The sequence below is a fragment of the Lontra canadensis genome, unplaced genomic scaffold (assembly GCF_010015895.1).
Source record: "Lontra canadensis isolate GAN:19392208 unplaced genomic scaffold, GSC_riverotter_1.0 scaffold58, whole genome shotgun sequence".
Classification (NCBI taxonomy): domain Eukaryota; kingdom Metazoa; phylum Chordata; class Mammalia; order Carnivora; family Mustelidae; genus Lontra; species Lontra canadensis.
The window spans coordinates 8,038,588-8,061,999 of NW_022631052.1; the positions used below are offsets into that span (position 1 = coordinate 8,038,588).

The following is a 23,412-nucleotide window of genomic DNA, read 5'->3' on the forward strand; positions in this document are numbered from 1 at the left end:
ACAATATGGTTTTTTAAAAATATTTTATTTATTTATTTGACAGAGAGAGACACAGTGAGAGAAGGAACACAAGCAGAGGGAGTGGGAGAGGGAGAAACAAGCTCCCCGCTGAGCAAGGAGCCCATTGTGGGACTTGATCCCAGGAGTTTGGGATCATGACCTGAGCTGAAGGCAGCAGCTTAACCAACTAAGCCACCCAGGCATCTCTGGAGAAAGGACATTTGAACTGAGATCTGATAATTCTAAGACAAGGATACCAGGAACAGCTTGTGCAAAGGCCCTGAGGTGGGAATGCGTTGAGGGGAGGGTTGCAAGAATACACAGGAGAGTGTGATGTGAGATGGTAAGCAAGGACAGAGAGTAGGATGAGGGAGGTGAGAAATGGAAGCAAGGGACAGGCTGTGCAGACCCTGATAGGCAGTGGGCAGGAAAGAGTTAACACAGCAGTCTGACTGCTATCCTTTGAAGGGCCTGCTTCCCAGGTTGGCCCCAGGGTGGCATCAGGGAACTTGGGTTTCAGGAATGTTCCTATCATCATTAACTGATTGATAATAGCAGCTCGATGTGCCTAAACTGTGTATACAAAACATGTTTCTGCTAAACACCTGGGGTTTTTTTCCACATCATGGGCACAGTCTCTCTAGTGAGCTTCCCTGGTAGGCAACATTTCACCTACATTGTCACAACACAGTGCTGTGGGGATTAGCACATCCTGTGTGACCCTGCTGGGAGAGGACCCTTGGAAGCTTGTCCCGGGCTTCCTCCAGACTTTACCCCGGGCCCCTTTTTCCTTTTGCTGATGCTGCTTTTTATTTATGGGCCCCTTTTTTCTTTTGCTGATGCTGCTTTTTATCCTTTTGCTCTAACAAATCATAGCCAAGAGTACCACCACATGCTGAGTTTATGAGGCCTCCTAGCAAGTCACTGAACCTGGCAGGAGGGGGCATGATGGGAAACTCCCAAACACAGATTGTATTAAGAATCGTAGGTTTTATTCTAAGAGCAGGGTAAGCCATTCATTTCAAATTGTCATGATCTGTGGAGGTGCCTCCCTCCTTCTCCATCCTGAGCTCAGTCCTATGGCTAGAAATGTGTGTTCTAGTTCATAGGCATTTGCTACATCCCAGGCACTGCTCTGAGCACTTTATTTCTTCCTTTCCAACCTGTATGCTTTCCATTTCTTTTTCTTGCCTTATTGCATCGCTTAGGACCACCACTATGATACTGAGTAGGAGCGGTGAGAGCAGACATTCTCGCCTTGTTCCTGATCTTAGAGGGAAAACACTCAAATTCCACCCTTAAGGGTGAGGTTAGCTGTAGGTTTTTTTGTTGTCATTGTTGTGTTTTCTTAAGAGAAAGAGAGAGCACAAATGGGTAGAAGGGGCAGAGGGAGAGGAGATAGCTGACACCCCGCTGAGCAAGGAGCCCCATGTGGGGCTTGATCCCAGGACCCTGGAATCATGACCTGAATCGAAGGCAGACACTTAACCACCTGAGCCCCCCAGGTGCCCCCAGCTATTGGTGTTTTGTAGACACCCTTCAAGGTTAAGACAGTTTCCTTCTAGTTTTAGTTCGTTGAGAATCTTGGCCATGAACGGATGTTGAATTTGTCAAATGCTTCTTCTGTCTCTATTGACATGATCATATAGTTTTACTACAATTAAATTTTATTTAATCTTCCCAACAAACATTGAGGTGTGTATTGGGCTTACTCCTCATTTTTTTTTTTTAGATGAAAAAATTAAAACACAGATTCAAAAAGTTGCCCAGTGGCACAGAGCTAGTAAGAGTAGAACCAGGATTTGAACCCAGGCGGGCTGGCATTATGGCCCACATGCTTCGCTACCAGGCTCACCGCCACCCAAGAACAAGCCCTCATGCCTGCTCATAGAAAGCTCTGGAAATGGATCCTAACGGTCCAATGGGCCCCAGCTTGACTCACCAAAGTACTGTGGAAGGTTGTTGTCGGTGATTTTCCCTGTCTCCCCTAAGTGCCCCAGGATGGTTGTGGCATCACAATTAATCTTTTTAAACAGATTCTCCACTGAGTTCTTGAGATACTCCAAGGTCTTGCTGATTTCTTTGTAGCTGTTTTCATACATGTCTGCCTCCTCTGTGGTCTTCGTCAGTTTCTCCTGGTAACAGACCCCCAATTCCCAGCCCGCATTAGCCAGACTGCTGCCCTGGACTCTGTGGCCCCATGAGGACTTTCAGTGCAGATGGGAGTTTGGGGTTCTCTGGAAATGGGGTCTCTGAACTACAGGATTTCAAACCACTCAGGAGGTACAAAATCAATCTACTAAGCATTTTAATTAATAAATGCTCAATTAGCATTTTAAAGAAAGAAAGTAAATAGAACAGAAGAGAAAGGAAGAGAAAATACTAGTATGCATTTCAGGTAAAGAGGGGAAATACTGTTAAATGTACATTTTGTTTCACTTACATATACATGTATCTACATGTACACTGGATTACTACGTCTTTCCTTTTTTTTTTTTTTTTAAATAGGCTACACACCCAGCATGGAGGCCAAAGTGGGGCTTGAACTCACAACCCTGAGATTAAGACCTGAGCTGAGACCAAGAGCGGATGCTCAACTGATTGAGCCACGCAGGTGTCCCAGGATTACAGTATCTTCTAGAAGTTGGTGATTCACTTTTTTAACCTTGTGACCCCCCAGGAAGGAATACATTTTACATCACAGCCCAATGCATGCAACATACATACATATGTACGTACACGTGCGTATGGGTGTGTTTATATGTATTATCTAATCAAATAAAGTAAAAGTTTCACTAATCAATGCTCTATGGCGTGTTTTAATATTTTCTGTTCTGTTTCATTACTTTGAATGATTTGATCTAAAAAACTGATTTTACCACTTGCAGTTTAAAACATTATCACGCTAGCCCAGTGGTTCTCAAAGTGGGGTCTCAGGACCAGGAGCATTCGCTTTACCGGGGAACTAGTTAGAAATGCAAATTCTTGGGCTCCAGTCCAGACCCTGACTCAGAAGGTCCGGCAACGTGTGTTTTAATGAACATCCAGGTGACTCTGATGCGTGATGAAGTTTGAGAAACCCTGCAAGTCCATTGGCTTGCAATCTTGGCTTCTCATTGGTATCACCTGGGAGCTTCAAAACACCTGCTGCCCTGGCCACGCCCCCCCGCCCCCCAACCACCGCGCCGCCCCAGAGATTCTGACGGTTTGGTCTGGGACGCAGCCTGGGCCTTAGGAATTTTAAAGCCTCCGAAGTGAACCTGATTGGCAGCCCCGGGCTGAGAATCCCTGCTCTGGGGTGAGAGCTTCTGGTGCCTTCCTGTCTCTCCTTCTGAGTTCCTGGCTTGCTGAGATGAACTAGACCCTGTGAAGAACCATTCCCCGTGGCTCCATATGCCTCACCCCAAATAACAGTTCCAAAGGGTCAGCCCTAGCCACACACCCCATTTTCCAGGTGCAGAAACGGAGTTTCCAACCCACACGGCCAGGAGAGGGAGGCCAAGATCTGAACTGTCACTCCATCACACCACACCAGGCAGCTTCCTGTCCCCAGTTCCCAGGGCTGCGGGTCCTCCGGGGACAGCAAGAGCTGCCCTCTCCTCCTTAAAGGTGGGTTAAGGAATCCCATGGTTAAAGGGACAGCCTGATGTGACGGTGACGGCACCTCACAGGTCGCACGTCACCTCAGCACCTCCTCACAACTGCTTCAGTGCCCAGATGAGGAATATTGAGGTCGAAGAAGAAAAGTGACCTTGTGTTTAGCTTCCTTCTACTGAGTGGCCTAAGTACCTGACCTTTAGTCAGGTGACTAAAGATACCTAAAGTGACCTTCAGGTTTTATCTCTTGAGCAGTCATTTTGAACCAAGGCGATGGTGATTTGGGGTTTTTGCTGACACCACAATGAAAGCCACATTTAGGATTCTCTACCCTACAGCGTGCCTAGCGTGTGCACTCGTGACTTGACGTTACCTTCATGGCCACTGCAGCGAGGATGGTCATTATCTCCATTTTACAGGTGAGAAAATAGAGGCTCAGAGAGGTGAAGTCACTTTCTCAAAGTCACACAGCTAGGAAGTGACTTTTGGAGAGTCATACCCAAGCATTTGTTCCCAGGGCCTGGTTGCAGAACAGGACCAGTCCCAACCCCAAAGAAGCATCTGGACGCTGGGTGGCCCTGAGCCAAGGACATGGGACCCCCAAGCACGTGCTCAGCTTGAGGAGGGTCTCCTTGGACTTGGGCCCTGACTGGAAGGTTTTTTGTTTGTTTGTTAGTTTAAAAAAAATTTTTTTTTTCTGCCTGGAAGTTTAAATCCTCGTATCTAGGTTCCTGGGAGAGGCCACTTGCAATATGGGTGCCTTATGCTTTGCTGCCCCCGGGTGGTCAACCAGAGAATGGCACTGCCATCCCTGTAACCAGGTGCATATCAACAAAGAACAAAATAGGTCACAGAGAAGGAAAGGAAAATGACCCTGGAGCTCAGTTCCTGCGCCAGGAACTGCTGCATTAGAGCAGGGCTATGCGGCCACACACTCTGGGTTCATATCTTTGTCAGATGTTTGCTATCCATTCTCCCCTTACACCTTAATAACAAATTCCTGATTGTATTTGGGGTGGCAATGTTCCCAGCTCAAGCTCTACTTCCAATCCTCCTCTGCAATAGAGACGGTCAGTGAGATGTAAACGCAGAAGGCATTGGCTGAGTCTTCACAGAAAGAAACATTTAAGCTGCCTAACCTTCAGCAAAGTTGTTTGTTTCTTTTTGCCTTCCTGACTTTCTTCCTGCCTGGAACATATATGTGATGGCTGGATCTTTAGCAGCTACCGTACAACCATGAGGCATCCTTGGGAATGTAAGCCACATACTAAAGATGGCGAACAGGAGCAGCCTGGGTCACTGATGACATCATGACCCTCCCTGAAGGACCTATCTCCAAACTTATTTCTTAACAAAGTAAATAATGCTACCTTGCTTAGGCAATTGTTACTTTGGTTTCTTGTGATTAGCAACTAAATACAGTGCAAAGCACTTATACAGCATCCCAGCTCCATAATGTTGGTCAAGTGACTTTACCTCTCTGAACCTGTTTCTTCATCTGTACAATGTAGAGATCATAGCAACTACCTCATAGGACTGTTGTAAAGATTAAATGAGATAGTACAAGCAAAGCACTTAGCCCAGTGTCTGGTATGAGGTAATTGCTCAAAAAATGTTCATAATAATTGTTATTGACTGAAAACAGGCCACAGCCAAGACAAAGGGGAGAGAAAAAAATTACTGAGGCAGAGCTCTGTCTGGGATTTGCCAGTCTGGGATGAAATTAGAGACACAAGTGCCTGGGCTAGGCTCCCTGAAGTCAGGGAGTCTTTAAAATGGACAAAGAGGCTTTAGGGACAAAATTCTGCAGCAATATCTATAGCAGAGGTGGCTCGAGACAAAGGCTCAGGACATGTCCAGACATGAGCCAGGCCCATAGTTTCATGGGGGAGATAAGGTACTCCTCTCGAGAACCACTGGACAGATCACCTGACAGACAGACAGACAACAGCGACTCCCATCGCCTTTTCTCCCCACCCTGGTCTTACCTCCAACTCTCTCAGGATGGAGCGGTTGTCATCATGGGATGATTTCTGCTGGGATCTCAAGAAGATGATCTCATCCTGCTCACAAGAGAACCAGACCATAAGGAGGAGTGGGTGCTCTCCTCCCCACCACACCTGCAGCTAAGCCTGTGCCTTGAGGAGATGAGGGGGATTTAAATTATGTTTCCAGGAGCCCCCAAACCCATGGGCCCCTCTTATGCCCATGGAGGTTCTTTCTCATGTTTCTCATGTCTCTTTTTAAGATTTATTTATTTTTATTTTAGAAAGAGAGAGAGAATCTCAAGCAGACTCCACACTGAGCGCAGAGTCCAATGCAATGCGGGGCTCAATCTGAGAGCCCTCTGAGAGCAGGGCCTCTGAGATCATGACCTGAGCTGAAATCAAGAGTCTGAATGCTTAACCAACGGAGTCACCCGGGTGCCCCTGACATTTCTTAATTAAAAGGAGGATGACGGCATGGGTGGGTGTTTCATTCTTCTTGGAGAATTGTCTAGAACAGCATGGTCAGTAAAACTGTAATGGTGGCAATGTTCTCTCAACACCATCCAGTCCTGCGGCCACTGGCCACTCATAGGTAGGGCCACTGAGGAGCTAATTTTTAATTTTACTTAATTTAAATGGATTTAAACATAAATAGCCATATGTGGCTAGCGCTATTATAATAGATATAAGGCAGCCCCAGGGCAGGGCTTATCCAACTCTAGTAAAAATCAGAATCATCCGGAGGTTTGTGAAAACACAGACTGCGGGGCCCCTCTCCCAGAGGTTCTGGGCCAGTAGGTCTGAGTGTGGCCCAAGAATGTGTGTTTCTCAAAAGTTCCCAGGAGCTGCTGCTACTGTTGATCCAGGGACCAGATTCGAGAACCCCTAGGGCTAGAACAGTGTGTCCAAATGCAAAAGGCTACCTTTTGAGTTAATTTCATCTCTAGGACTCTGTCCCATAGAAATAGTAGGACATGTGGGCTAAGTGGCTGATCAGGGCTGTCTGTCATGTTATTATTATTATGGCCCCCAGTTAGAGACGATCTAAACATGTACGGATGGTGGATCAGTTAAATCAATGATGGTACATTCATGTCATGAGGGGAATGAGTCTTAAATAAAAATATAGTTCAAAATGCAGATTCCTAGACAATTCTTAGGGAATCTGGGTTTGTAGGTAGGAGATAGAACTTGGGGAATCTGCATTTTTAAGAAGTACCTTATGATTCTACTACAGAGCATTCAGGGTCTCCAGAAGCCACTAAAAAGGACACAGAAGATGTTGGGATAGATCTATGATGAATTTCAGGGGAAAAAATTTCAAAACAGCATGAACAGTCTAGAATGATCCCAGTACTATAAACGGGCACCTTTTCTGCCTCAGGGCCTTTGCACTTGCTGTTTCTTCTGCCTGGAACATTCATTCCCCAAGGATCTGCATAGCTTATTCCCTCACCTACAAGTCTGCTCAAATCTTAGCTTCTCAACTTCCCATGCCCTCACTTGGCTCCAGAACCCCTCTTTACCTGTTACACTTTATCTCTTTATCCACATCATTTCCAATTTCTAATGCACTCTATAATTTATGTATTTATTAGGCTTGCCACTTATTGTTTGTTTCTCTCTGTCAGAACAGAAACTACTGGAGGGCAGAACTTCCTGTCATTTTGTTCACTGTGCCATAATCAGTGTCCAGAATAGTGCCTGGCACATAGTGGGTGCTCCGTAAAACAAAACCAAAAGAATATTTTTTGCAATCAGAATATGTAAATCTCAGGGCACCTGGGTGGTTCGGTCAGTTAAGCACCTGCCTTTGGCTCAGGTCATAATCCAAAGGCCTTGAGATTGAGCCCCACATTGGGCTCCTTGCTCAGTGGGGAGCCTGCTTCTCCCTCTCTCTCTGTCTCTCCCCCCTGGTTTGTGCTCTCTCTCTCTCACTCAATCTCTCTCTCAAATAAATCAATAAAATCTTTTTTAAAAGAATATGTAATTCTCTTTATACTATATATAATCACGATGTTAAGTTTTAAAAGCATCACGCCCCCCCAAAAAAAGAAGTAAGAAGGAAATAGATCAGAATGTCAACAATGATTATCTCTAGGGAATGGGATAATGGATGATTTAAAAGATACAATGCTTAGGTATTTTCCAAATTTTCTATAATGAACATATCCATCTAAGATTTTTAAAGCATAAAGCATTTTCATTAGAAACAAGCATTTTCAGGAACTGTTCAGCAGGTAGTCCATTAAGTCCCCAAAGCCACAGTTCTATAACTTCAAAGAAAAGCTCAGAAGCTACTGTTCTGGTCCAAACATCATTCTACAAATGAGGAGCCTGAAGCCCAGGGAGATCATGGACTTGTCTGTCCTTCATCAGACACACTCGTGTTAAGGCCAGACACAGGCTGTGTAGCTTAGAGAGGGGGTATGGGAATGGGAAAGATCATGGTGAATGGGAAAGATCAAGATCAATTTTGTTTAGTAACCATTTCTTGATTGAATCAGTTTCTGACTAGCATTCTCACATCTCTCTCCTATGGTCTGTCCTTGTCATCCCACTGGTACTAGTAAGACGCGGTCTCCCAGAAAATGAGAATCAGTGTCCTGCCCACTTCCCAGGTCCCAAATGGACCCATCATCCATCCTTTCATCCTTCAAATCTCTGCGCCGGAAGACTTTCCATGCAATACTGCGGATGGCCACCTGAGGGCAGTGGCGAAGCGCCTACCCCGGAGGCAGAAGGTTCAAAGGCCCTCAGGGCAGCAAGCCTCAGACACAGGAGCAGATGGGATCCAGCTGGTGTGGGTGGATGTGAGCCAGCTGCCTTCAGCTTCCAGGGGGGCTGCGGAGCTGGAGTTGTAGATCCGATTTTCCAAGAGAAACCAGAAATCCAGGTTCTCATGTGGAATATCCGGATTTTTAAATGTTGGTAACTAATAATTTTTAAATTTGGGGGGTAGGGGAGACCAAGCAAAAGAATGAGAGTGGGGTTCAACCAGTTACAACCTCTGACCCTGGTGCTCTCTCCAGAAGGGGTGAAGTCGGTTGGTAGAATCCTAGTTGTTTGGGGTTTATATATTTTTCCTATCCGAGCCCTAGTTTGAGCAGAGGTGCCACAAGAAGACAGGAAGGTAAGGGTCCAGCCACCCCTCCCGCACCCCAACCCCTTCATCCCAAACTGCTCCATTTTACCTGTTTTCTATACCATGTTTCCTCACAACCTGTGTTTAAATGAAAATGTTCTGTAGCTTTATTTTTATTTAATTTTTTTATAGAAGTTTGGAAAGTACTGCTCTAGTCCGAAGAGATCATTCTATAGATGTGGAGACTGAGGCCGGGACAGGGCAGGAGTGGCCATCTGTCACCAGGCACACTGGTCCTGACAGAGTCTGAGTGGCTGGAGGAGAAAAGGGTACTATCCTCATGGTGAGTGGCAAGGTCAAGGTCAGTTGCTGTTTTGGAGCTATCTCCTGGTGCCTCCCTCTGTGTGCAGGGCCATCCTGGGCATTGGGAAAGCAGAGGGAATACACGTTTGTGCCTAGAAGGCACAACTAGGGGATGTTTGTCCCCTAGAAGATCACCTTCCAGAAGGGAGACATAGGGCCGTTCAAGCTCATCTCCCCCAGGCCTGCCCCCTCTACACACATTGAGCTGAACATTCTCCTTTTTCCCCCAAATCCACCTGCCTCGCTTCCTCACCCTCTGCTGCAGACCCAGGGCCTATGGCTCTGGGCTCCCTTGTCCCCTGGCTTGGGTTGCACCCAGCCACTGGGAGGCACCAGCTGGAGATTAGTGGGTGGAAAGAGGTTGGGGGTACTTGCTCCCTCCCCACTGCCCTCTGACCTTTGCAGATCACTAGCATGGCCACAAACCCTCCAGGATAGACACAGAGACACCCTCCTCACATACCTCATTCCTGATTCCAGAAACAGCTCCTTCCTCTCACCTATTCTAGAGCCCTTTCTCGCCGGTCCTGCACTTTCCATTTGTGATTTCCCTAAACCTTTGAAATAGTCCCTCTTTAAAAAATCCTGCCTTGATGTACCCATTTGGGGCATGTCCTCTGTTTCCCATGACCACACTGGTACCACCACCTTCATTCTCGTCATGTTCACATGCCACCTGTACGATTATTACCTATTCCAATCTATTATTGTCTATTAATAGTTTTCTTTCAATCAGTCAAATTGTGTTCATTTTATTATGTTCATCATTATTTTTTTACTGTTATTACTACTTATCATCCTAAATAATAATACCCATTAAATCACAAGGTTGCAAGCTATGTTTGTCCTAATCCTCATAAAAATTAATTCACCACTAGTAAATTAAAATGTCTTCACCTATATTCGGGCTACTAGCTATCTGTACATGACCAGTGAACCTGCTCCATATTCAGGAGACAGTGACATTGCAAAGGCTCCCTTCACCATACAAACAGCACAGGGACCCCCAATGGGAGGAGTTATGAATTCCCAGTGGTGGTGACATTTGTGCGGGTCAGGACTAATGAGCAGTATTTCGTCAGAAGAAAAGCAGGAATGGGGGAGGAAATGGCACGAGGAAAGCCTCAGAAGAGGGAAACGCACAGGACAGCTGAGACTGGCAGCCATGGAGGGTGCCTTTGGGGTCCTGAGAGGAGGTGAACCTTCCAAGGCAGTTTGAAGCCAAATTTTGAAGGGCCCTGAGTGTCACACTAAGGAGTTTAGATTCTATGGCTATACAGACAGTTCCAAAGGCTGTTTATGTGTGTTCTGGAGAGTAAGCAGCCCAAGGAGCCAGTAAAGTTTGTGAAATTATGGTCTCAACAAAGGTAAATAGGTTTCTTTACTGCAGGACTTGTCAGAGCCTTTACTACGCTCAAGTACATCAGTTCTCTTCAAGATGGATTGACCATCTCTCCTCAATTCTGTGAAGCTGTTGATTAATAGGGTTCAGCAAACTCTTAAGGCAAAGGGCCAGATAATAGATATTTTAGGCATTGCAGGCCACATATGATCTCTCTTGTGTATATCCTCTTTTTATTTCTCCTTTTAACTCTGTAAAAATGTAAAAACCATTCTTAGCTCATGGCCTGTACAAAAATCCACCACAGGCTGTATCCAGCCATGGCTATAGCTTAGGGAACCCTGGATTATAGAACATGCCACAGATTACAAGTGTCACTATTGGGGGTGTGGGGGCAGGACCACATTGTGTGTTTGCGTCAACTGGAAGACAAATACCAATTTCAGAAAGGTTAAAAGGTAAGGAGGATCCCTGGAGGAATATAGTGTTTTTCAAACCGACTAGACCTCGAGGCCCTCTTTATAGGGCATCTCGAGGAGTGTTTCGAGGAAGCTGCTTTGAGAAAGGCTGTGGTGAGGGTGTGCGGGTCCCAGGCCTAGGAAAGAAGAGCCGCCTGACCTGGATTCTCTGGGTCTTCTTGTGCATCATCTCCATGTCATTGTTGAGCTCTGTAACGTATGTGAACCTGGCGAAGTTCTTCTCCTCCTTGGCCAGAAAGTCCTCGACAAGCTGATTCAGGTTCCCGTCCTCGGTCAGCTTGAGCAGCCTGAGGTGGGCCACCTCATAGCTCTCGAAACTCTCACCCTTGGTCTTCTTCCTGTGCTTCTTTCTCTTGAGAGCTAGAAAGGAGAAGCCAGCAACCGTGAATCTGAAGGGAAGTCTCTCAGAGCAGTGCTGGGCAGGGAGACGTGCTCCGTAATATTGTCACTGTGCCCTGGGGAGGAGGCTAGACTTTTCCAGGGGAGGGGGCAAGCACTTTCTTAACTCCTTAGTCATGTCACAGATGTTTTACTGAGCATCTACTATGTGCAGACATTGTGCTGGGCTCTGCAGACACAAAATCCCTGTCCCCTGGAGCATGTAGTGGAGGAATAAGACAAAAAGAGGAAAGAAAAGGAGATACCCATGTAAACAGAAGAAACACATCACCCCATCACCACGCTGTGGCTCTGGTCCCAAAAGAGCAGTATCAGGGGCTGTGATGGGGGAGCTGTGTGGCGCGGCAAGGCCTCTCAAAGGAGGTGACATCTGAGCAGGGTGAAGGTCAAAGAAATCCTGTTGGTAGGCTCAGACCTTGGCAAATTTAAGGAACTAAAGCCAAGAAAGTTTTCCAAGCTCTGTTCTCTCCCGCCTAATGCCTGCCACAGCCCCACCTTTCCTGAACTCAGTCTTGTCTCTGATTTAGCCTCCAAAGGGCCATCACAAAGATCTTTCTAGATCTTCCTAGGCACATCTGGCCTGCGACTCCTTTACCTGTTGTTATTGTTATTTAGAGAGTGAGAGGTGGGTTTTCTCGGAAACACACTTTCTGCAACGCCACAGTCCCAAATGTAAAGGCAGGAGGAGACAGGAGATGCTAAAAGAACAAAACACAAATACAGTTTCCACGGGGTGTGGTGGGGGGGCTCTCTGAAGAGCTCAGACTTTTCAGTCTGTTTAAGAGAGAGTAAAAACAACAGCCGTGAGACTGTTGGCCTCAGAAAGGGCTCTACTTGCAAGGTTGGCCCCTGGCCGTATCTGGGCACTTAAATGGTAAACGGTTCCGTGGATGGTTATCAGACATTCCCTCAATGCTAGGAGTGCCTCACTGTGCTGTGTATGGTTTATGCTGAACACGTGCTTTCCTTCCAGGAGGCTGAACTGGGGCACACAAGGGAGAGGACCCCTACATGGCCAGCCCACAGTGAGATCTTAGGGATGGAGGCTCTAATGAGCTCCCCTAGTAAATACCTCTTCATAAATGTCACAGGGGGATGCTGGAGCAATTAAGCATGTCCTATGTGACTGCCCTGGGAGAAGATTCTGGAAGCTTGTGCCTGATTTCCTCCAGACTTTGCCCCATGTGGCTTTCCTCTTTGCTTGCATGCACTTTGGGTCCCTACCGCGTAGCCATGCATGTCACTGCAAGCTGACTCTTGTAAATCCTCCTAGCCGATCACCAAAGCTGGGGACCCAACACCCTTGTCTGCTCCCCCAGACAATGGAAGGGGAGCCTCAGAGTAAGGACACAGCCTGTGGGTTAGGGTTGGCGGATAAAATACAGGACACCCAGTTAAATTTGAATTTCAGACAAACCGTACATTTTGTTCAAGTATAATTATGCCTTAATTGTAGATAAGCAACAAATAACTTTTTACTAAATTTTAAAAATGTATTCACTGTTTATCTAAAATTTAAATTTAACTAGACATAATGTTATTCGCTAAATTTGACAACCCTACTCAGGACGACTTGGGCCCCCTCAGTTGAGAGAGAGTGACAAAGAATGCCTGGAGAGTATACCTTCTTCCTTTTTGGCCTGTTCCTCGAACTCCAGACGGTCATTCAGCTTGATAAGCAAGAAAGACTTGAGCTTGGTCTCATGGGCATAGATGCGCTCCAGCTCTCGGATCTCCAGATTGTACTGAGAAATGTCCTTCTGCTGGCGGTCCTTCATGGCGGCCATCCGAGCCATGGCTTCCAGCCTGAGCGAGGTGGGCAGGGTCTGAGTGTCCAGAGGCTCCCTTTCCCCTCCCTTCTCCCTACCAGACTGGAGGGAATTGCTGCTGATGACCATCACTTCTTTTACTCATGGAGGATCTGGGGTCGGAGGAACAGCCCTCCTTACCTGAGTGACTGGAGCTGCCAGCTCCTAGACCATAACCAGGAAATGATCTTTCTGTCATCATCATCACCACCACCACTATGACCACCACCGCCACCATGACCATTATCACCACCACCACCACCATCACTACTACCACCATCACTGCCACCGTCACCATTATCACCACCGCAACGACCGTCACCACCACCATCATCGCAACCAACATCACCATCACCATCACCACCATCACCAACACCGCCACCACAACCATCGCTACCACAACCATAACCTCCACCATCATGACCACCATGATCATCACAACCACCACCACCACCACCACAACCATCACCACCTCATCATTATCAGCACTTGTCAATTACTGTGGTCCAGCCAATCCTTATATACATATACTATTTAATCCTCACTAACCCCCAAAGCGTCCTACAATAATATAGTAGTGACAGAACCAGAATTCAAACCCCGATCTCTCCAACTCTAAAACCTATGCTCTTCACAGCCCAACTAATATTCCTCTCACCCCTACAAGTATGAGGCCAGGAGATAACCCAGGACTCAAGGCAGGGGCATCTGGAGGAGAAGATCCAGAAGAAAGGTTTGAATCTCAACCCTCCACTGTTTACCTAGCTCTCAAGTTAAGTATTTTGGCAGCTCAAAGCCTTCATATCCTGGTCTGTAATAAAAGGTGGCTATAGCCCCCGGGGCGGCTGTGAGGGCTGACTGATCCCCAGAGCATCGAGCATGGTGCCTGGCACACAGTCAGAGCTCAGAGTTACGATGAAGACGTAAGATCCCTCAAGACACAAGCCCAGGGGCAGAGGTGCTCAGCAGGGGGCTAAGAGGCATCTCTGCCCCTACGGTCTCCCCCCAGCCCACCTCTGCTCATAGGCCTGGGCAGACTGCTCAATAGCCATATTCATGGTTTTCTTCTGCATCAGCAAGCGTCGCTGGAGGTGCTGGTACACGTTGTCATAAGCAGCCTTCTCATACCGTAGGTCCTCGATCTCCTTCCGGAGCTTGGCATTGGTGGTCAGCATCTTGTCAAAGTGCACGGTGACCTGTGGGCAGGGCTGTGCTTCAAAACTGAGCTCCCTCCTGGGGCACGAGACAGGCTTCCAGAAAGCAGCCAAAGGGTGGGAAGGTCTCCCCCCCACCTCCCACCAGAGGTCCAGAGCACAGAGGCTGGAGCGCTGGGTGAGAGGCTGAAGTTGGCCCCCAAATGGCTAAGTGGTCTTTTTTTTTCTTTTTTTAAGATTTTATTTATTTATTTGACAGACAGAGATCACAAGCAGGCAGAGAGGCAGGTAGAGAGAGAGGGGGAAGCAGGTTCCCCACTGAGTAGAGAGCCCGATGCGGGGCTTAATCCCAAGACCCTGAGATCATGACCTGAGCCGAAGGCAAAGGCTTAACCTACACTGAGCCACCCGGGCGCCATGGTTAAGTGGTCTTAGGCAAGTTTCTTGCTCCCCCCTCCCCAACTCCCTAGATTTTAAATTTCTTGATGACTTTTATACCTAACTTCCAGTTTTTAGCAATGGCAGGGGAGAGGGGAAAAGGTAAATGACACCATGAAGAAACAGTCACCCGAATCCAGAAGGTAGAACTTTCTATATCACAGCTGACCCAGACTCTTCAACCGGTTCATGGCTGGGAAGAACCGTAGAGCACCATTTGGGGCTGGATGATTCTTTGTGGTTGGGAGTTATCCTGTGCTTGGAGTGTTAAAGAAGCAATCTCTATGTTCTACCCACTGAATGCCAGCAGCACGGCCCCCAATCCAGCTGTGACAAGCAAAAATGTCTCTTTGGATACAATGTCCCTTTAGGGGCAAAATCATCTCTGCTTGGGAACCACTGCTGTCAACTAGATAAATTTAAGAGACCTAATGATCACGTGAAACTTGATTGGCTCCAACTTTAAAAGACATTTTGGGGCCAGCCGGAGATTAATGTGGGCAATATTAAGGAAATAGCATTAATTTTTTAAGGTATGATATGGTTTCATGGCTATGAAAGAAAATGCTTGATCTTTAGGGATACAAACAGAAGTATTTAGGGGTGAAATAGCATGATGTCTGTAATTTACCTTAAAATACTTCAGGGGAAAGAAGGGTGAAACAAATATAGTAAAATGTTACCGATTATTAAATCTAAGTGATAGGCATGTGGGTGTTCATTATTTTATTCCCTCCACTTTTCTGTACATCTTATTAAATTTATCTTAAAAAAAGTTTTTTATGCAAAGTGCTCACGTAGACACTGAAAAGAAACAATGGCAGAAAATATTCCTAATGGATATAAAGTAGCTTCGATCAGAGTTTTCCAAAGCATGTTCTGAGAAACTTTGGGTTTCTGCAAGAAGGGGGAAGGCGAGGTATGCCACCAGAATGCAAAATTTAAGAAGATACTCACTCTCCCAGTGTCAGCCCTGCATTTCCATGAGCTTAAGAGTGAGTGCCTCAAATTTTGCATCCTGGGCTCTTTATTTGCCTAGCCCTAGTCTTGGCCCTGTGTTTCTCTGTAGGATGTTTCTGTGGCCACCACACAATGGAAGGGAATCCAGGAACAGAATCATTCTTATTCTTTCTCTGTCTTCTACTTATCATTAAGAAGATATTGGTCATGAGTCCTTCAGACTTTAGTGTGAATTTTACTCTGGGACTGTTGACATGCTACCTATCCTCTGATTGTGGGATAAAAATGGGAGGGCTCTCAGACCCCAATGAATAAGTGGAGGAGGCTTTAAGTCCTGTGGTATTCTGGGACCCTGAAATAACTTTTAGAGATGGCTACCTAATCTACCAAAAGGCACAGCCAGACCTGGTCAGGGAAGGGGGTAAAGGGGACCCGTCTGAGAAGTAAAGGAGCAGCACTCCTCTCAGAAATGAAAGAAGGGACATTACTATAGACCTTACAGAAATAAAAAGAATTATAAGGCAATGTACTAAGAACAAGTGTAAAACAACAAATTAGGATAACTGAGATGAAATGGACAAATTCCTAGAAAGAAACAAACTGCTTAATTGACTCAGGAAGAAACAGAAACTCTAAATAGATCTATTACAAAAAAGCACACCTCTGTAGACAAGTGATCATTAAATCATGCATGCAAAAAAAAAAATCATGCATGCATTTGTTCATTCATTCATTCATTCATTCCATCAATAGATGTTTGCTAAGTACCTACTCTAAGCCTCACGCTGTACTGGGCATTAATGATTCTTAACCAAGGGGACCCTTCAGTTTCACCAAGGTTGTTAATAGTGCAGATGCCTGGGTCTAAGCCTTACAGGTTCTGATTCAAAACCAGTGAATCTAGAGAATTACAGATTCTGACTCAAAACCAGGAATCTACTTTTTAACACACATCCTAGGCCCTCTGAGGCATGGGTGCAAATCACTGGGCATGGATATTAAAAAGACACTGCCTGCGTTCAGTCTACTTCCAGGTAACTGGGAGACAGAAATCAGATCCAATTAACTTCAGCCATCCCTGGTTAAAGCCTGGTGGTCAGAGTTTGGGGGAAGCTAAGCACTTTGTATAGTGAGGCACTGACCGGCTTCCCTCCAAATCAATTCACTTGCCCTCTCTCCTGGATTATGTTGTGGGAACTGTTATTTCACTAGTCAGACTGGAACGTGTTTGTATGTGCTCAGCATTCTTTCTTCCTTTCTTTTTGCTTTTTTACCACTTCTTCTCAGCTTTCAGTCCACATTGTTGGATAGGGCTGTCCTCTCTTGACTTAGGGGGTGGGGGAGTGATCCAAGGGTAGTCATGTGACTCAAGTCCATGTATTCTTCTGAGCACAGTGATTGGCTGAGGGATGGACACTTGATCCAAGATGGCTCAATGCGAACCCTCCCTGGAACTTGTGACTGAACTCTTAGGAAAGAGATGGTCCTTTTCTGCTGGTGTTTGTTCACATTGGGGGCTGCCCAAGAATGAAGTCATCTCCACCCAAAGGAGAGATGGACAGAGAAAGTATCCTCAAGACATGTTTGGAGCACCTGGATCCAGCTATGCCTGAAGGCCCCACTTTTGCCCCTAAATTTTTCTGCTCTACGGCCAATCCATTTTCTTTTTTGTGTAAGCCAGTTCATAATTCAGAGAACCCTGCTTAATGCAAAAAGTCACTATAAATTGAAGTGATCAGGAAACATCACTTTTCTCTTTACCAAGTTATGCATGTCTATGCTGAATATTTCCTAGAGACAATATCAACAACAACCAAAAAGCACTAGGTCTAATAGAGGCATGAGCAGATTGCAATGGGGGAAGAAAGTCTCACTAATTCTCTTGCTGAAGGGTAATATTTGAGCTGCTTTTTAAAAATGAGCAAGTTTTTAAGTCAAGGCACTAAAAATAGTCATCCCAGGAGAGGTGGGGGATTAGAATAGAGGATGTGGGGGCAACAGCATGGTGCATAAAGCGCTGAGAGCAAGAAGGAGAAAGGCACCTTGGGTAACAATGGGCCGAGTGGGTAGAACAGAGTGGGTGGAACAGAGTGGGTGGAACAGAGTGGGTGATGAGTCTAAAAAGGCTGTCTGGCTTGTATGAACGCCATTAGTTCACCCTCTCCTGACTCAACCAACAGGATGGGTAGGTTCTGCTAATGGCTCCACAGACGACATTCTCTACTCTGAGCAAGGGAAGGCAGAGCTGTTTGCAAAGCTGCAGAGAACACCTTACGTACAAGATTCAAACGGGTTTCCAGAATGTGGATCTGCTTCTGCAGTTTCCGGGGGTCATTGGCTTCCTGTATCTTTGCGAAGATCTGTTTTTGGTTTGCAATTTTTTTTTCCATCTGAACAATCTGGAAAAAAAAAAAAAAAGGAGAGAGAGAAAGAAAACCCCCAGCTGTGTTAAATTAACATCTGTATGAGTACAAATTCTACAGATCACTAATGTAAGCATGCTAAAATAAAAACTGCAATGTTCCTTCTTTTCCTACAAATAGAATTTTAATTTCTTTCTTGAATGAATGTTCAACTCAACTACACTTAGCCAGTTTGGGTAAAATGAGGCAATTTAGAGGTTTTGCTTTTACCTGCACACATGAATCTTATTCACCTTTTGGTCCAAGCTTCTTTTGGTTGGGTTTCATATCACCTGTGGCCAAAAGCATTCCTCGCACACCATGCCCTTAGGATCATTGATTCTGACTTCAAATAAGTGACATACATTCTTGCCATAGCTAGCAGGAAAGAATTTGGGTCTACCCCAAACCAACAATAAGAATTTCATTTCCCTTTGCCAGTGATTGACACAGAAGTAGATATATACTCTAGCCCTGGCCAATGATGGAAAATCAGCTGGAAAGATTTTGTGAAATATTCTTTCCCTCATTAGAGTGTAAGAACATGCCCCTCACCCCTTCTTCACATCACTGAATGTGATGATATGAGAAGCCACACCAGCTAAGCTTTGGCAGCCATCTTGAGACCAAGAGGATCAGAGAGAAAAAAGACCAACCCATCATTACAGAGCTACTAAAAAAATCCCTGGGATGACCTTTGTCCAGACAGACTTCTTATTATGTGAGAAAAACAAACTTCTATTCTTCCAGCCACTTCTAGTCAAGAACTACATTGCTTGTAGCCCTATCTGTTCTCACCGGTACATCAAACAAGATGGCCGCTCAGATGATCAGGCATCAAGAGAACCACTGGGACTCATAATCTCATAAGGCATGTAAAGGCTGTTTAGGAGTGATATTAGCAGCCAGGCTTTGGTTCAAACCAGTCAGAAGTCTGTTCTACTTGGTTCTCCTCTCCTGGGCTCTGCGCAGGCAGCACCCAGCACCTTCAACACAATGTCGTCAGTTCAATAGATGGGAGGGCAGCCTCCCTGGCCTACAGCGTTGCCTGCCCTGAAGGCATGCCCACCCCTGCCTGAGCTGACCCAGAGACCTCAGGCTCCAGCTCCTCTTCAAAGGAAGGTGTGTGTCAGCACGTCCCAGTGGCTCCTGTGATTAAATTCAGCCTCCTTTTCCCTTCGGTGCCTTTATGTCAGATGTTGCTTTTGTGACGCTGAGAGTAATTAGGCCTCTAATTTGTCTTTGGGAAGACAAAGACAAGGCCACCAACAGGAATATGTTGCCTATGTGAGGTGCTCTCTTCAGCATAAAGGCACAGGCTTATTTGCTTTTTGTGGCCAGGCAGGGCCCGGGGAGGTCCCTGCCTCCAGTGACTGCTAGCAAGGAAGCAGCTCTGGAAATTGTGAGGTGGGCACAGCAGCAGGGGGTTCTGGGACCTGCCCACCCTGAGATGGAACTCGGCAGAGAGGGTTTTTGTACAGGTCAGTGAGCGCCATATTCTCTTGAGGATCCCAAGATTTTTGGGACGCCTGGGTGGCTCAGTCAGTTAAGTATCAGTCTTCAGCTCAGGTTGTGATCCCAGGGTCCTAGGATCAAGTTCTGCCTCTGGCTCCTTGCTCAGCAGGGGGGCTGCTTCTCCCTCTACCTGCTGCTCTCCCTGCTTGTGCTCGCTCTCTCTGACAAATAAATAATCTTTTAAAAAAGTAGCTTGCCTACTGTTTCTGAGGACCCACATCCCCATCTTTTCTTCAATTTTCCACTTTCTTCACTGTTATTGCCTCTCTCTTTCATTCATATTTTCATTCATCACTGATTATTAAACACCTGCTCTGTGCCAGACAACAAAGGGTATGATGGCAATCAAGACAGTATGATGGTTCCTGTCCTCACAGAAACTTATAACCTAGGGCTGGAAACGAGCTATAAAGCAGAGTTAGTCCTGGGAAAAGGGAGATAAATAAAGTATTTTGGACACGGACAGCAGGGGCATCTGAAGAGGAAATAAAGGGACAACCCTCTGGCAGAAAGAGCATTTGGGCTGTGACCTGAAGTATGAAGAGGACCTCCCCAAGCAGAGAAGATGGGGAAGGGCAATCCAGGCAGAAGGAACAGCAGATGCAAAGGCCTGCAAATGAGAGACAGCACTATGGGCTCATGAAAGTGGCCAGTGTGGACAGAACACAGTGGGTGCAGGAGAGAAGGTGGGAGGGGCAGGAGGGATGCAAGGCAGCTGGGCCAACAAACCAAACCATTAGAGTTTGGCTCTGAGCTCAAGAACAATAGGAAATTACTGAAGGATTTGAAGCAGAGGAAATATGGAATGAGAGTTCCAGATTCTCTGTCAGCAAATATTTATTGAGGACCTACTATGTGCCAGGCAATGGGATAGGCGCAGGATGGGTAGAGAGAGGAACAAAACAGACATGGTCCTTGCCATTCCTGGAGGTGACAGGTTAGAGACAGAGGACTCCTGTGTTAAAGTCTAATTACCTCTGGGAGAAGGGCTATGAGGGACATGACATGGGATGTCATGAGAGGAGGTAAGGGAGTTTGGGGAGATCTTCTGTTTGCCCCCACAAGGTTCATTCTCCACTCTATCCCACCCACCCTGTTCTGGACCCCAGGAGGCTGATCCAGAAGGAGCCCATGATGACTCCCTCGCACTGGGAGCCCATGGGCTAGAAGAAAGAGGCTGGGGTATTTATTGCCCCGGCTTGCTCTCTGTCTTCAGGTTCCAGAGTGTCTCCCCTGCCCACTGCAGCTAACCCTACAGGGCTTCAGTGTCCCTACTCTGGGCTCACACCCTTGTAAATAGAGCCTCATAAAACTCTCCTCAAAGTACCTTACTGAGCATACTATTTTTGTTTTTTTTGTTTTTGGCCAGGTACCTAATGCAAGAGGGATACACTTTAATCAGGAGAAAGGGTACAGAAAAGGCGTTCCTGAGAAAGTTACACTTAGGCTGAGCCATAAAGGACAAGAAGCAGGGATCAGGGTAACATGTGCAAAGGCCCTGAAATAAGAACAGTTTTTGCATATTTGAAAAAAAAACAAGTGTTCTGCAGCTGAGGGAGATGAGTTGAGAAAGGAATGACATGGGATGAGGACAGAGGGGCAGGCTGGGGCTAGAACACACAGGAGCTTTCAAGCCATAGTAAGGGATAAGACCATTAACACGATTTGGTAGACAATTTTGAGCCTCTGGGTCATGGGCAGAAGTGACGTGCCACTCCCAGGATGATGTATTCAATTGCCAGTGTGAGACTCTCCAGAACTCTCTTTGTCACAACACCTAGCGATATTCAAGATGGTGGATACCCCATCCACCTGGTCCCAGATGAAAAGATACAAGAGCCCACAGCTGATCCATGAGAGACACAGCATGAACGGGGAAGAACCCTCTATTGTTTTAAAGCACTGAGTTGAGGGTAGGGGTATTAATTGCTGCATAACCTAACCTCTCCTGATCGGCACAGTAGGGTTGGGAATTTACTCTGAGTGGAGAGGGAAGGTGCTGGAAAACATAGTGGAGGAATGGACTGGGAGAGTAGAGGTCACAAGGCTGAGGAGGAAGCTCGATCACTTTTAGAACATGGGGCGTGAGATCTGGCCAAAGGCATCATGGGTACTCCCCCCATTCCAGCCCCTTCCTCCCCACGCTCCAGTTAACCCTCCAAGGGAAAGACCACACCTTCTCATCCAGTTCTGCCAACAACACTTTCATTGATTTAATCAGGGCCTCATAGTCGTCCTTGGTCTGCTGCAGGAAACACAGCTCCATGTAGTTTTTCTCATTCAGATCCAAATTCTTTGAGGACGTGATGAGACCCAAAAGCAGAGTGATCTCATCCTGCTCTTCCTGCAGAGCCTTGATTTCCTTGCTGTTGGGAAAGCAGCACGTCATTAACCCTGCGGCCCAGAGTTCACACCCTGTGTTCTGGAGTTCACCTCGCTCTGGGCTCCAGGCTCCTTAGCGCTGCAAGCAGAGGCAGACAAGTCACCTCCCTCCCTGGAGGGTGGCAGGGGGCTTACTGCAGGTCTCAGGTCCGGGTCTAGAGCTCTGGCCGCCTGCAACCCCAAAGCTCTGCCCCCTCGCTAGGGGCCTTTTCTTCCTAGGGAACAATTTGCAGCTGTGCCTGTCAAAACCCATTACCTACGGGGGTGTGTGTGGGGGGGGTGTTCTCTCTTTTGCCAGCAGCTCACAGGCATCCGTCTGATTTTGCTGACTTTCTTTCCAGACTTCACAACCAATTATCTCTGGTAATAAGAGGCAAGTGCATCAGGCAGGCATTTTCAATTTTGCATCAACACAGAGGTGAGCAGTAACCTCCAACCTCCCCCAGTTTCTCTACGCAGGGTGCTAATGATTTATGAAATCGGCTGACACGAGTCTCCTCCTCTCTCTCCCTCTCCCTCCTCTGGAGAGGACAGGGGTAGGACTGTGGACAAACAGGGATTTTTGAATGAAAAAAGGCCCGGGCGATGGCAAATGAACAATGGGAAATGGCACTGAGGCCGAGTTTCTGGCAAAGTCTGGGCACCTGACACAGCAGACAATGTGGTCTACAGCCTAGCTGCCTTGATGTCCTTTGGAAGCTTGGAAAAATGCAGAAGTTCAGGCCCCAACCCAGGACCTATTGAATCAGAATCTGCTTTGTAACAAGATCCTCAAGTCAGGCATATGCACGTTTTAAAAAAGATTTTATGTATCTGAGAGAGAGCAAGAGCAAGAAAAAGGGAGAGAGAGAGCGAGCGAGCACAGAAGGAGGAGAACCAGGCTCCCCGATGAACAGGGAGACCGATTCTGGGCTGGATCCCCTGAAATCATGACCTGAGCCAAAGGCAGACGCTTAACAGCCACCCAGGTGCCGATGTTCAGTAGAATTTCTATAATGACAGGAATGTTCTCTATCTACTGTCCAACAGCATCCACCAGGCACCATCAAGTGCTGTTGGGCACTTGAAATGTGGCTAGCGAACTTGAAATGTGGCTAGTGCAAGTGAAGAACTGAATTTTTAATCTTCTTTCGTCAACTACAAATGTACATAGCCACATGTGGAAATGTATCCTTAATTCTAGAGCTGCTTGTCTTCTAAACCAGCTGGGACCTTTCTCCCTGTCTTAAGGTCTTCTTGGGAGGGGGTCTTTGTTAAGGTGAAGAGAAAAAAAGAGCAGGAGAGTCCACCAGAGTTGGGAGTTCGGAGGGCACAATAAAAGCAAAAGGAAGGTTTGTCTGTCTCATCAGCAGGGCTGGGACTGGGGGTGAGGTGGCCCTAAATTTAAGGAAGCCTTCACTCTTGAGGGGTACAGGTGCAGGACGAGCACTGAGGAAAAAGCACCTCCTTGAATACTGCAATCTAGGCACCTCGCTGAGCTCTTCTGAGTCCTGGCCTGTT

General features: G+C 46.6%; 1 protein-coding gene across 1 annotated transcript in view; it reads right to left on the bottom strand.

The window, feature by feature from the left end:
* The window catches only part of CCDC63 (coiled-coil domain containing 63), a 32,358-nt gene that overhangs the window by 3,650 nt on the left and 5,296 nt on the right, over nt 1-23,412 (bottom strand). Inside the window, exons 4-10 of the mRNA XM_032876109.1 lie at nt 21,707-21,896; nt 17,893-18,012; nt 14,076-14,257; nt 12,878-13,059; nt 10,994-11,214; nt 5,586-5,660; nt 1,943-2,135 (exon numbers count right to left, since the gene is read on the bottom strand). Coding sequence (XP_032732000.1) covers nt 1,943-2,135; nt 5,586-5,660; nt 10,994-11,214; nt 12,878-13,059; nt 14,076-14,257; nt 17,893-18,012; nt 21,707-21,896 — 1,163 coding nt within the window. The remainder of the gene's footprint in view (nt 1-1,942; nt 2,136-5,585; nt 5,661-10,993; nt 11,215-12,877; nt 13,060-14,075; nt 14,258-17,892; nt 18,013-21,706; nt 21,897-23,412) is intronic.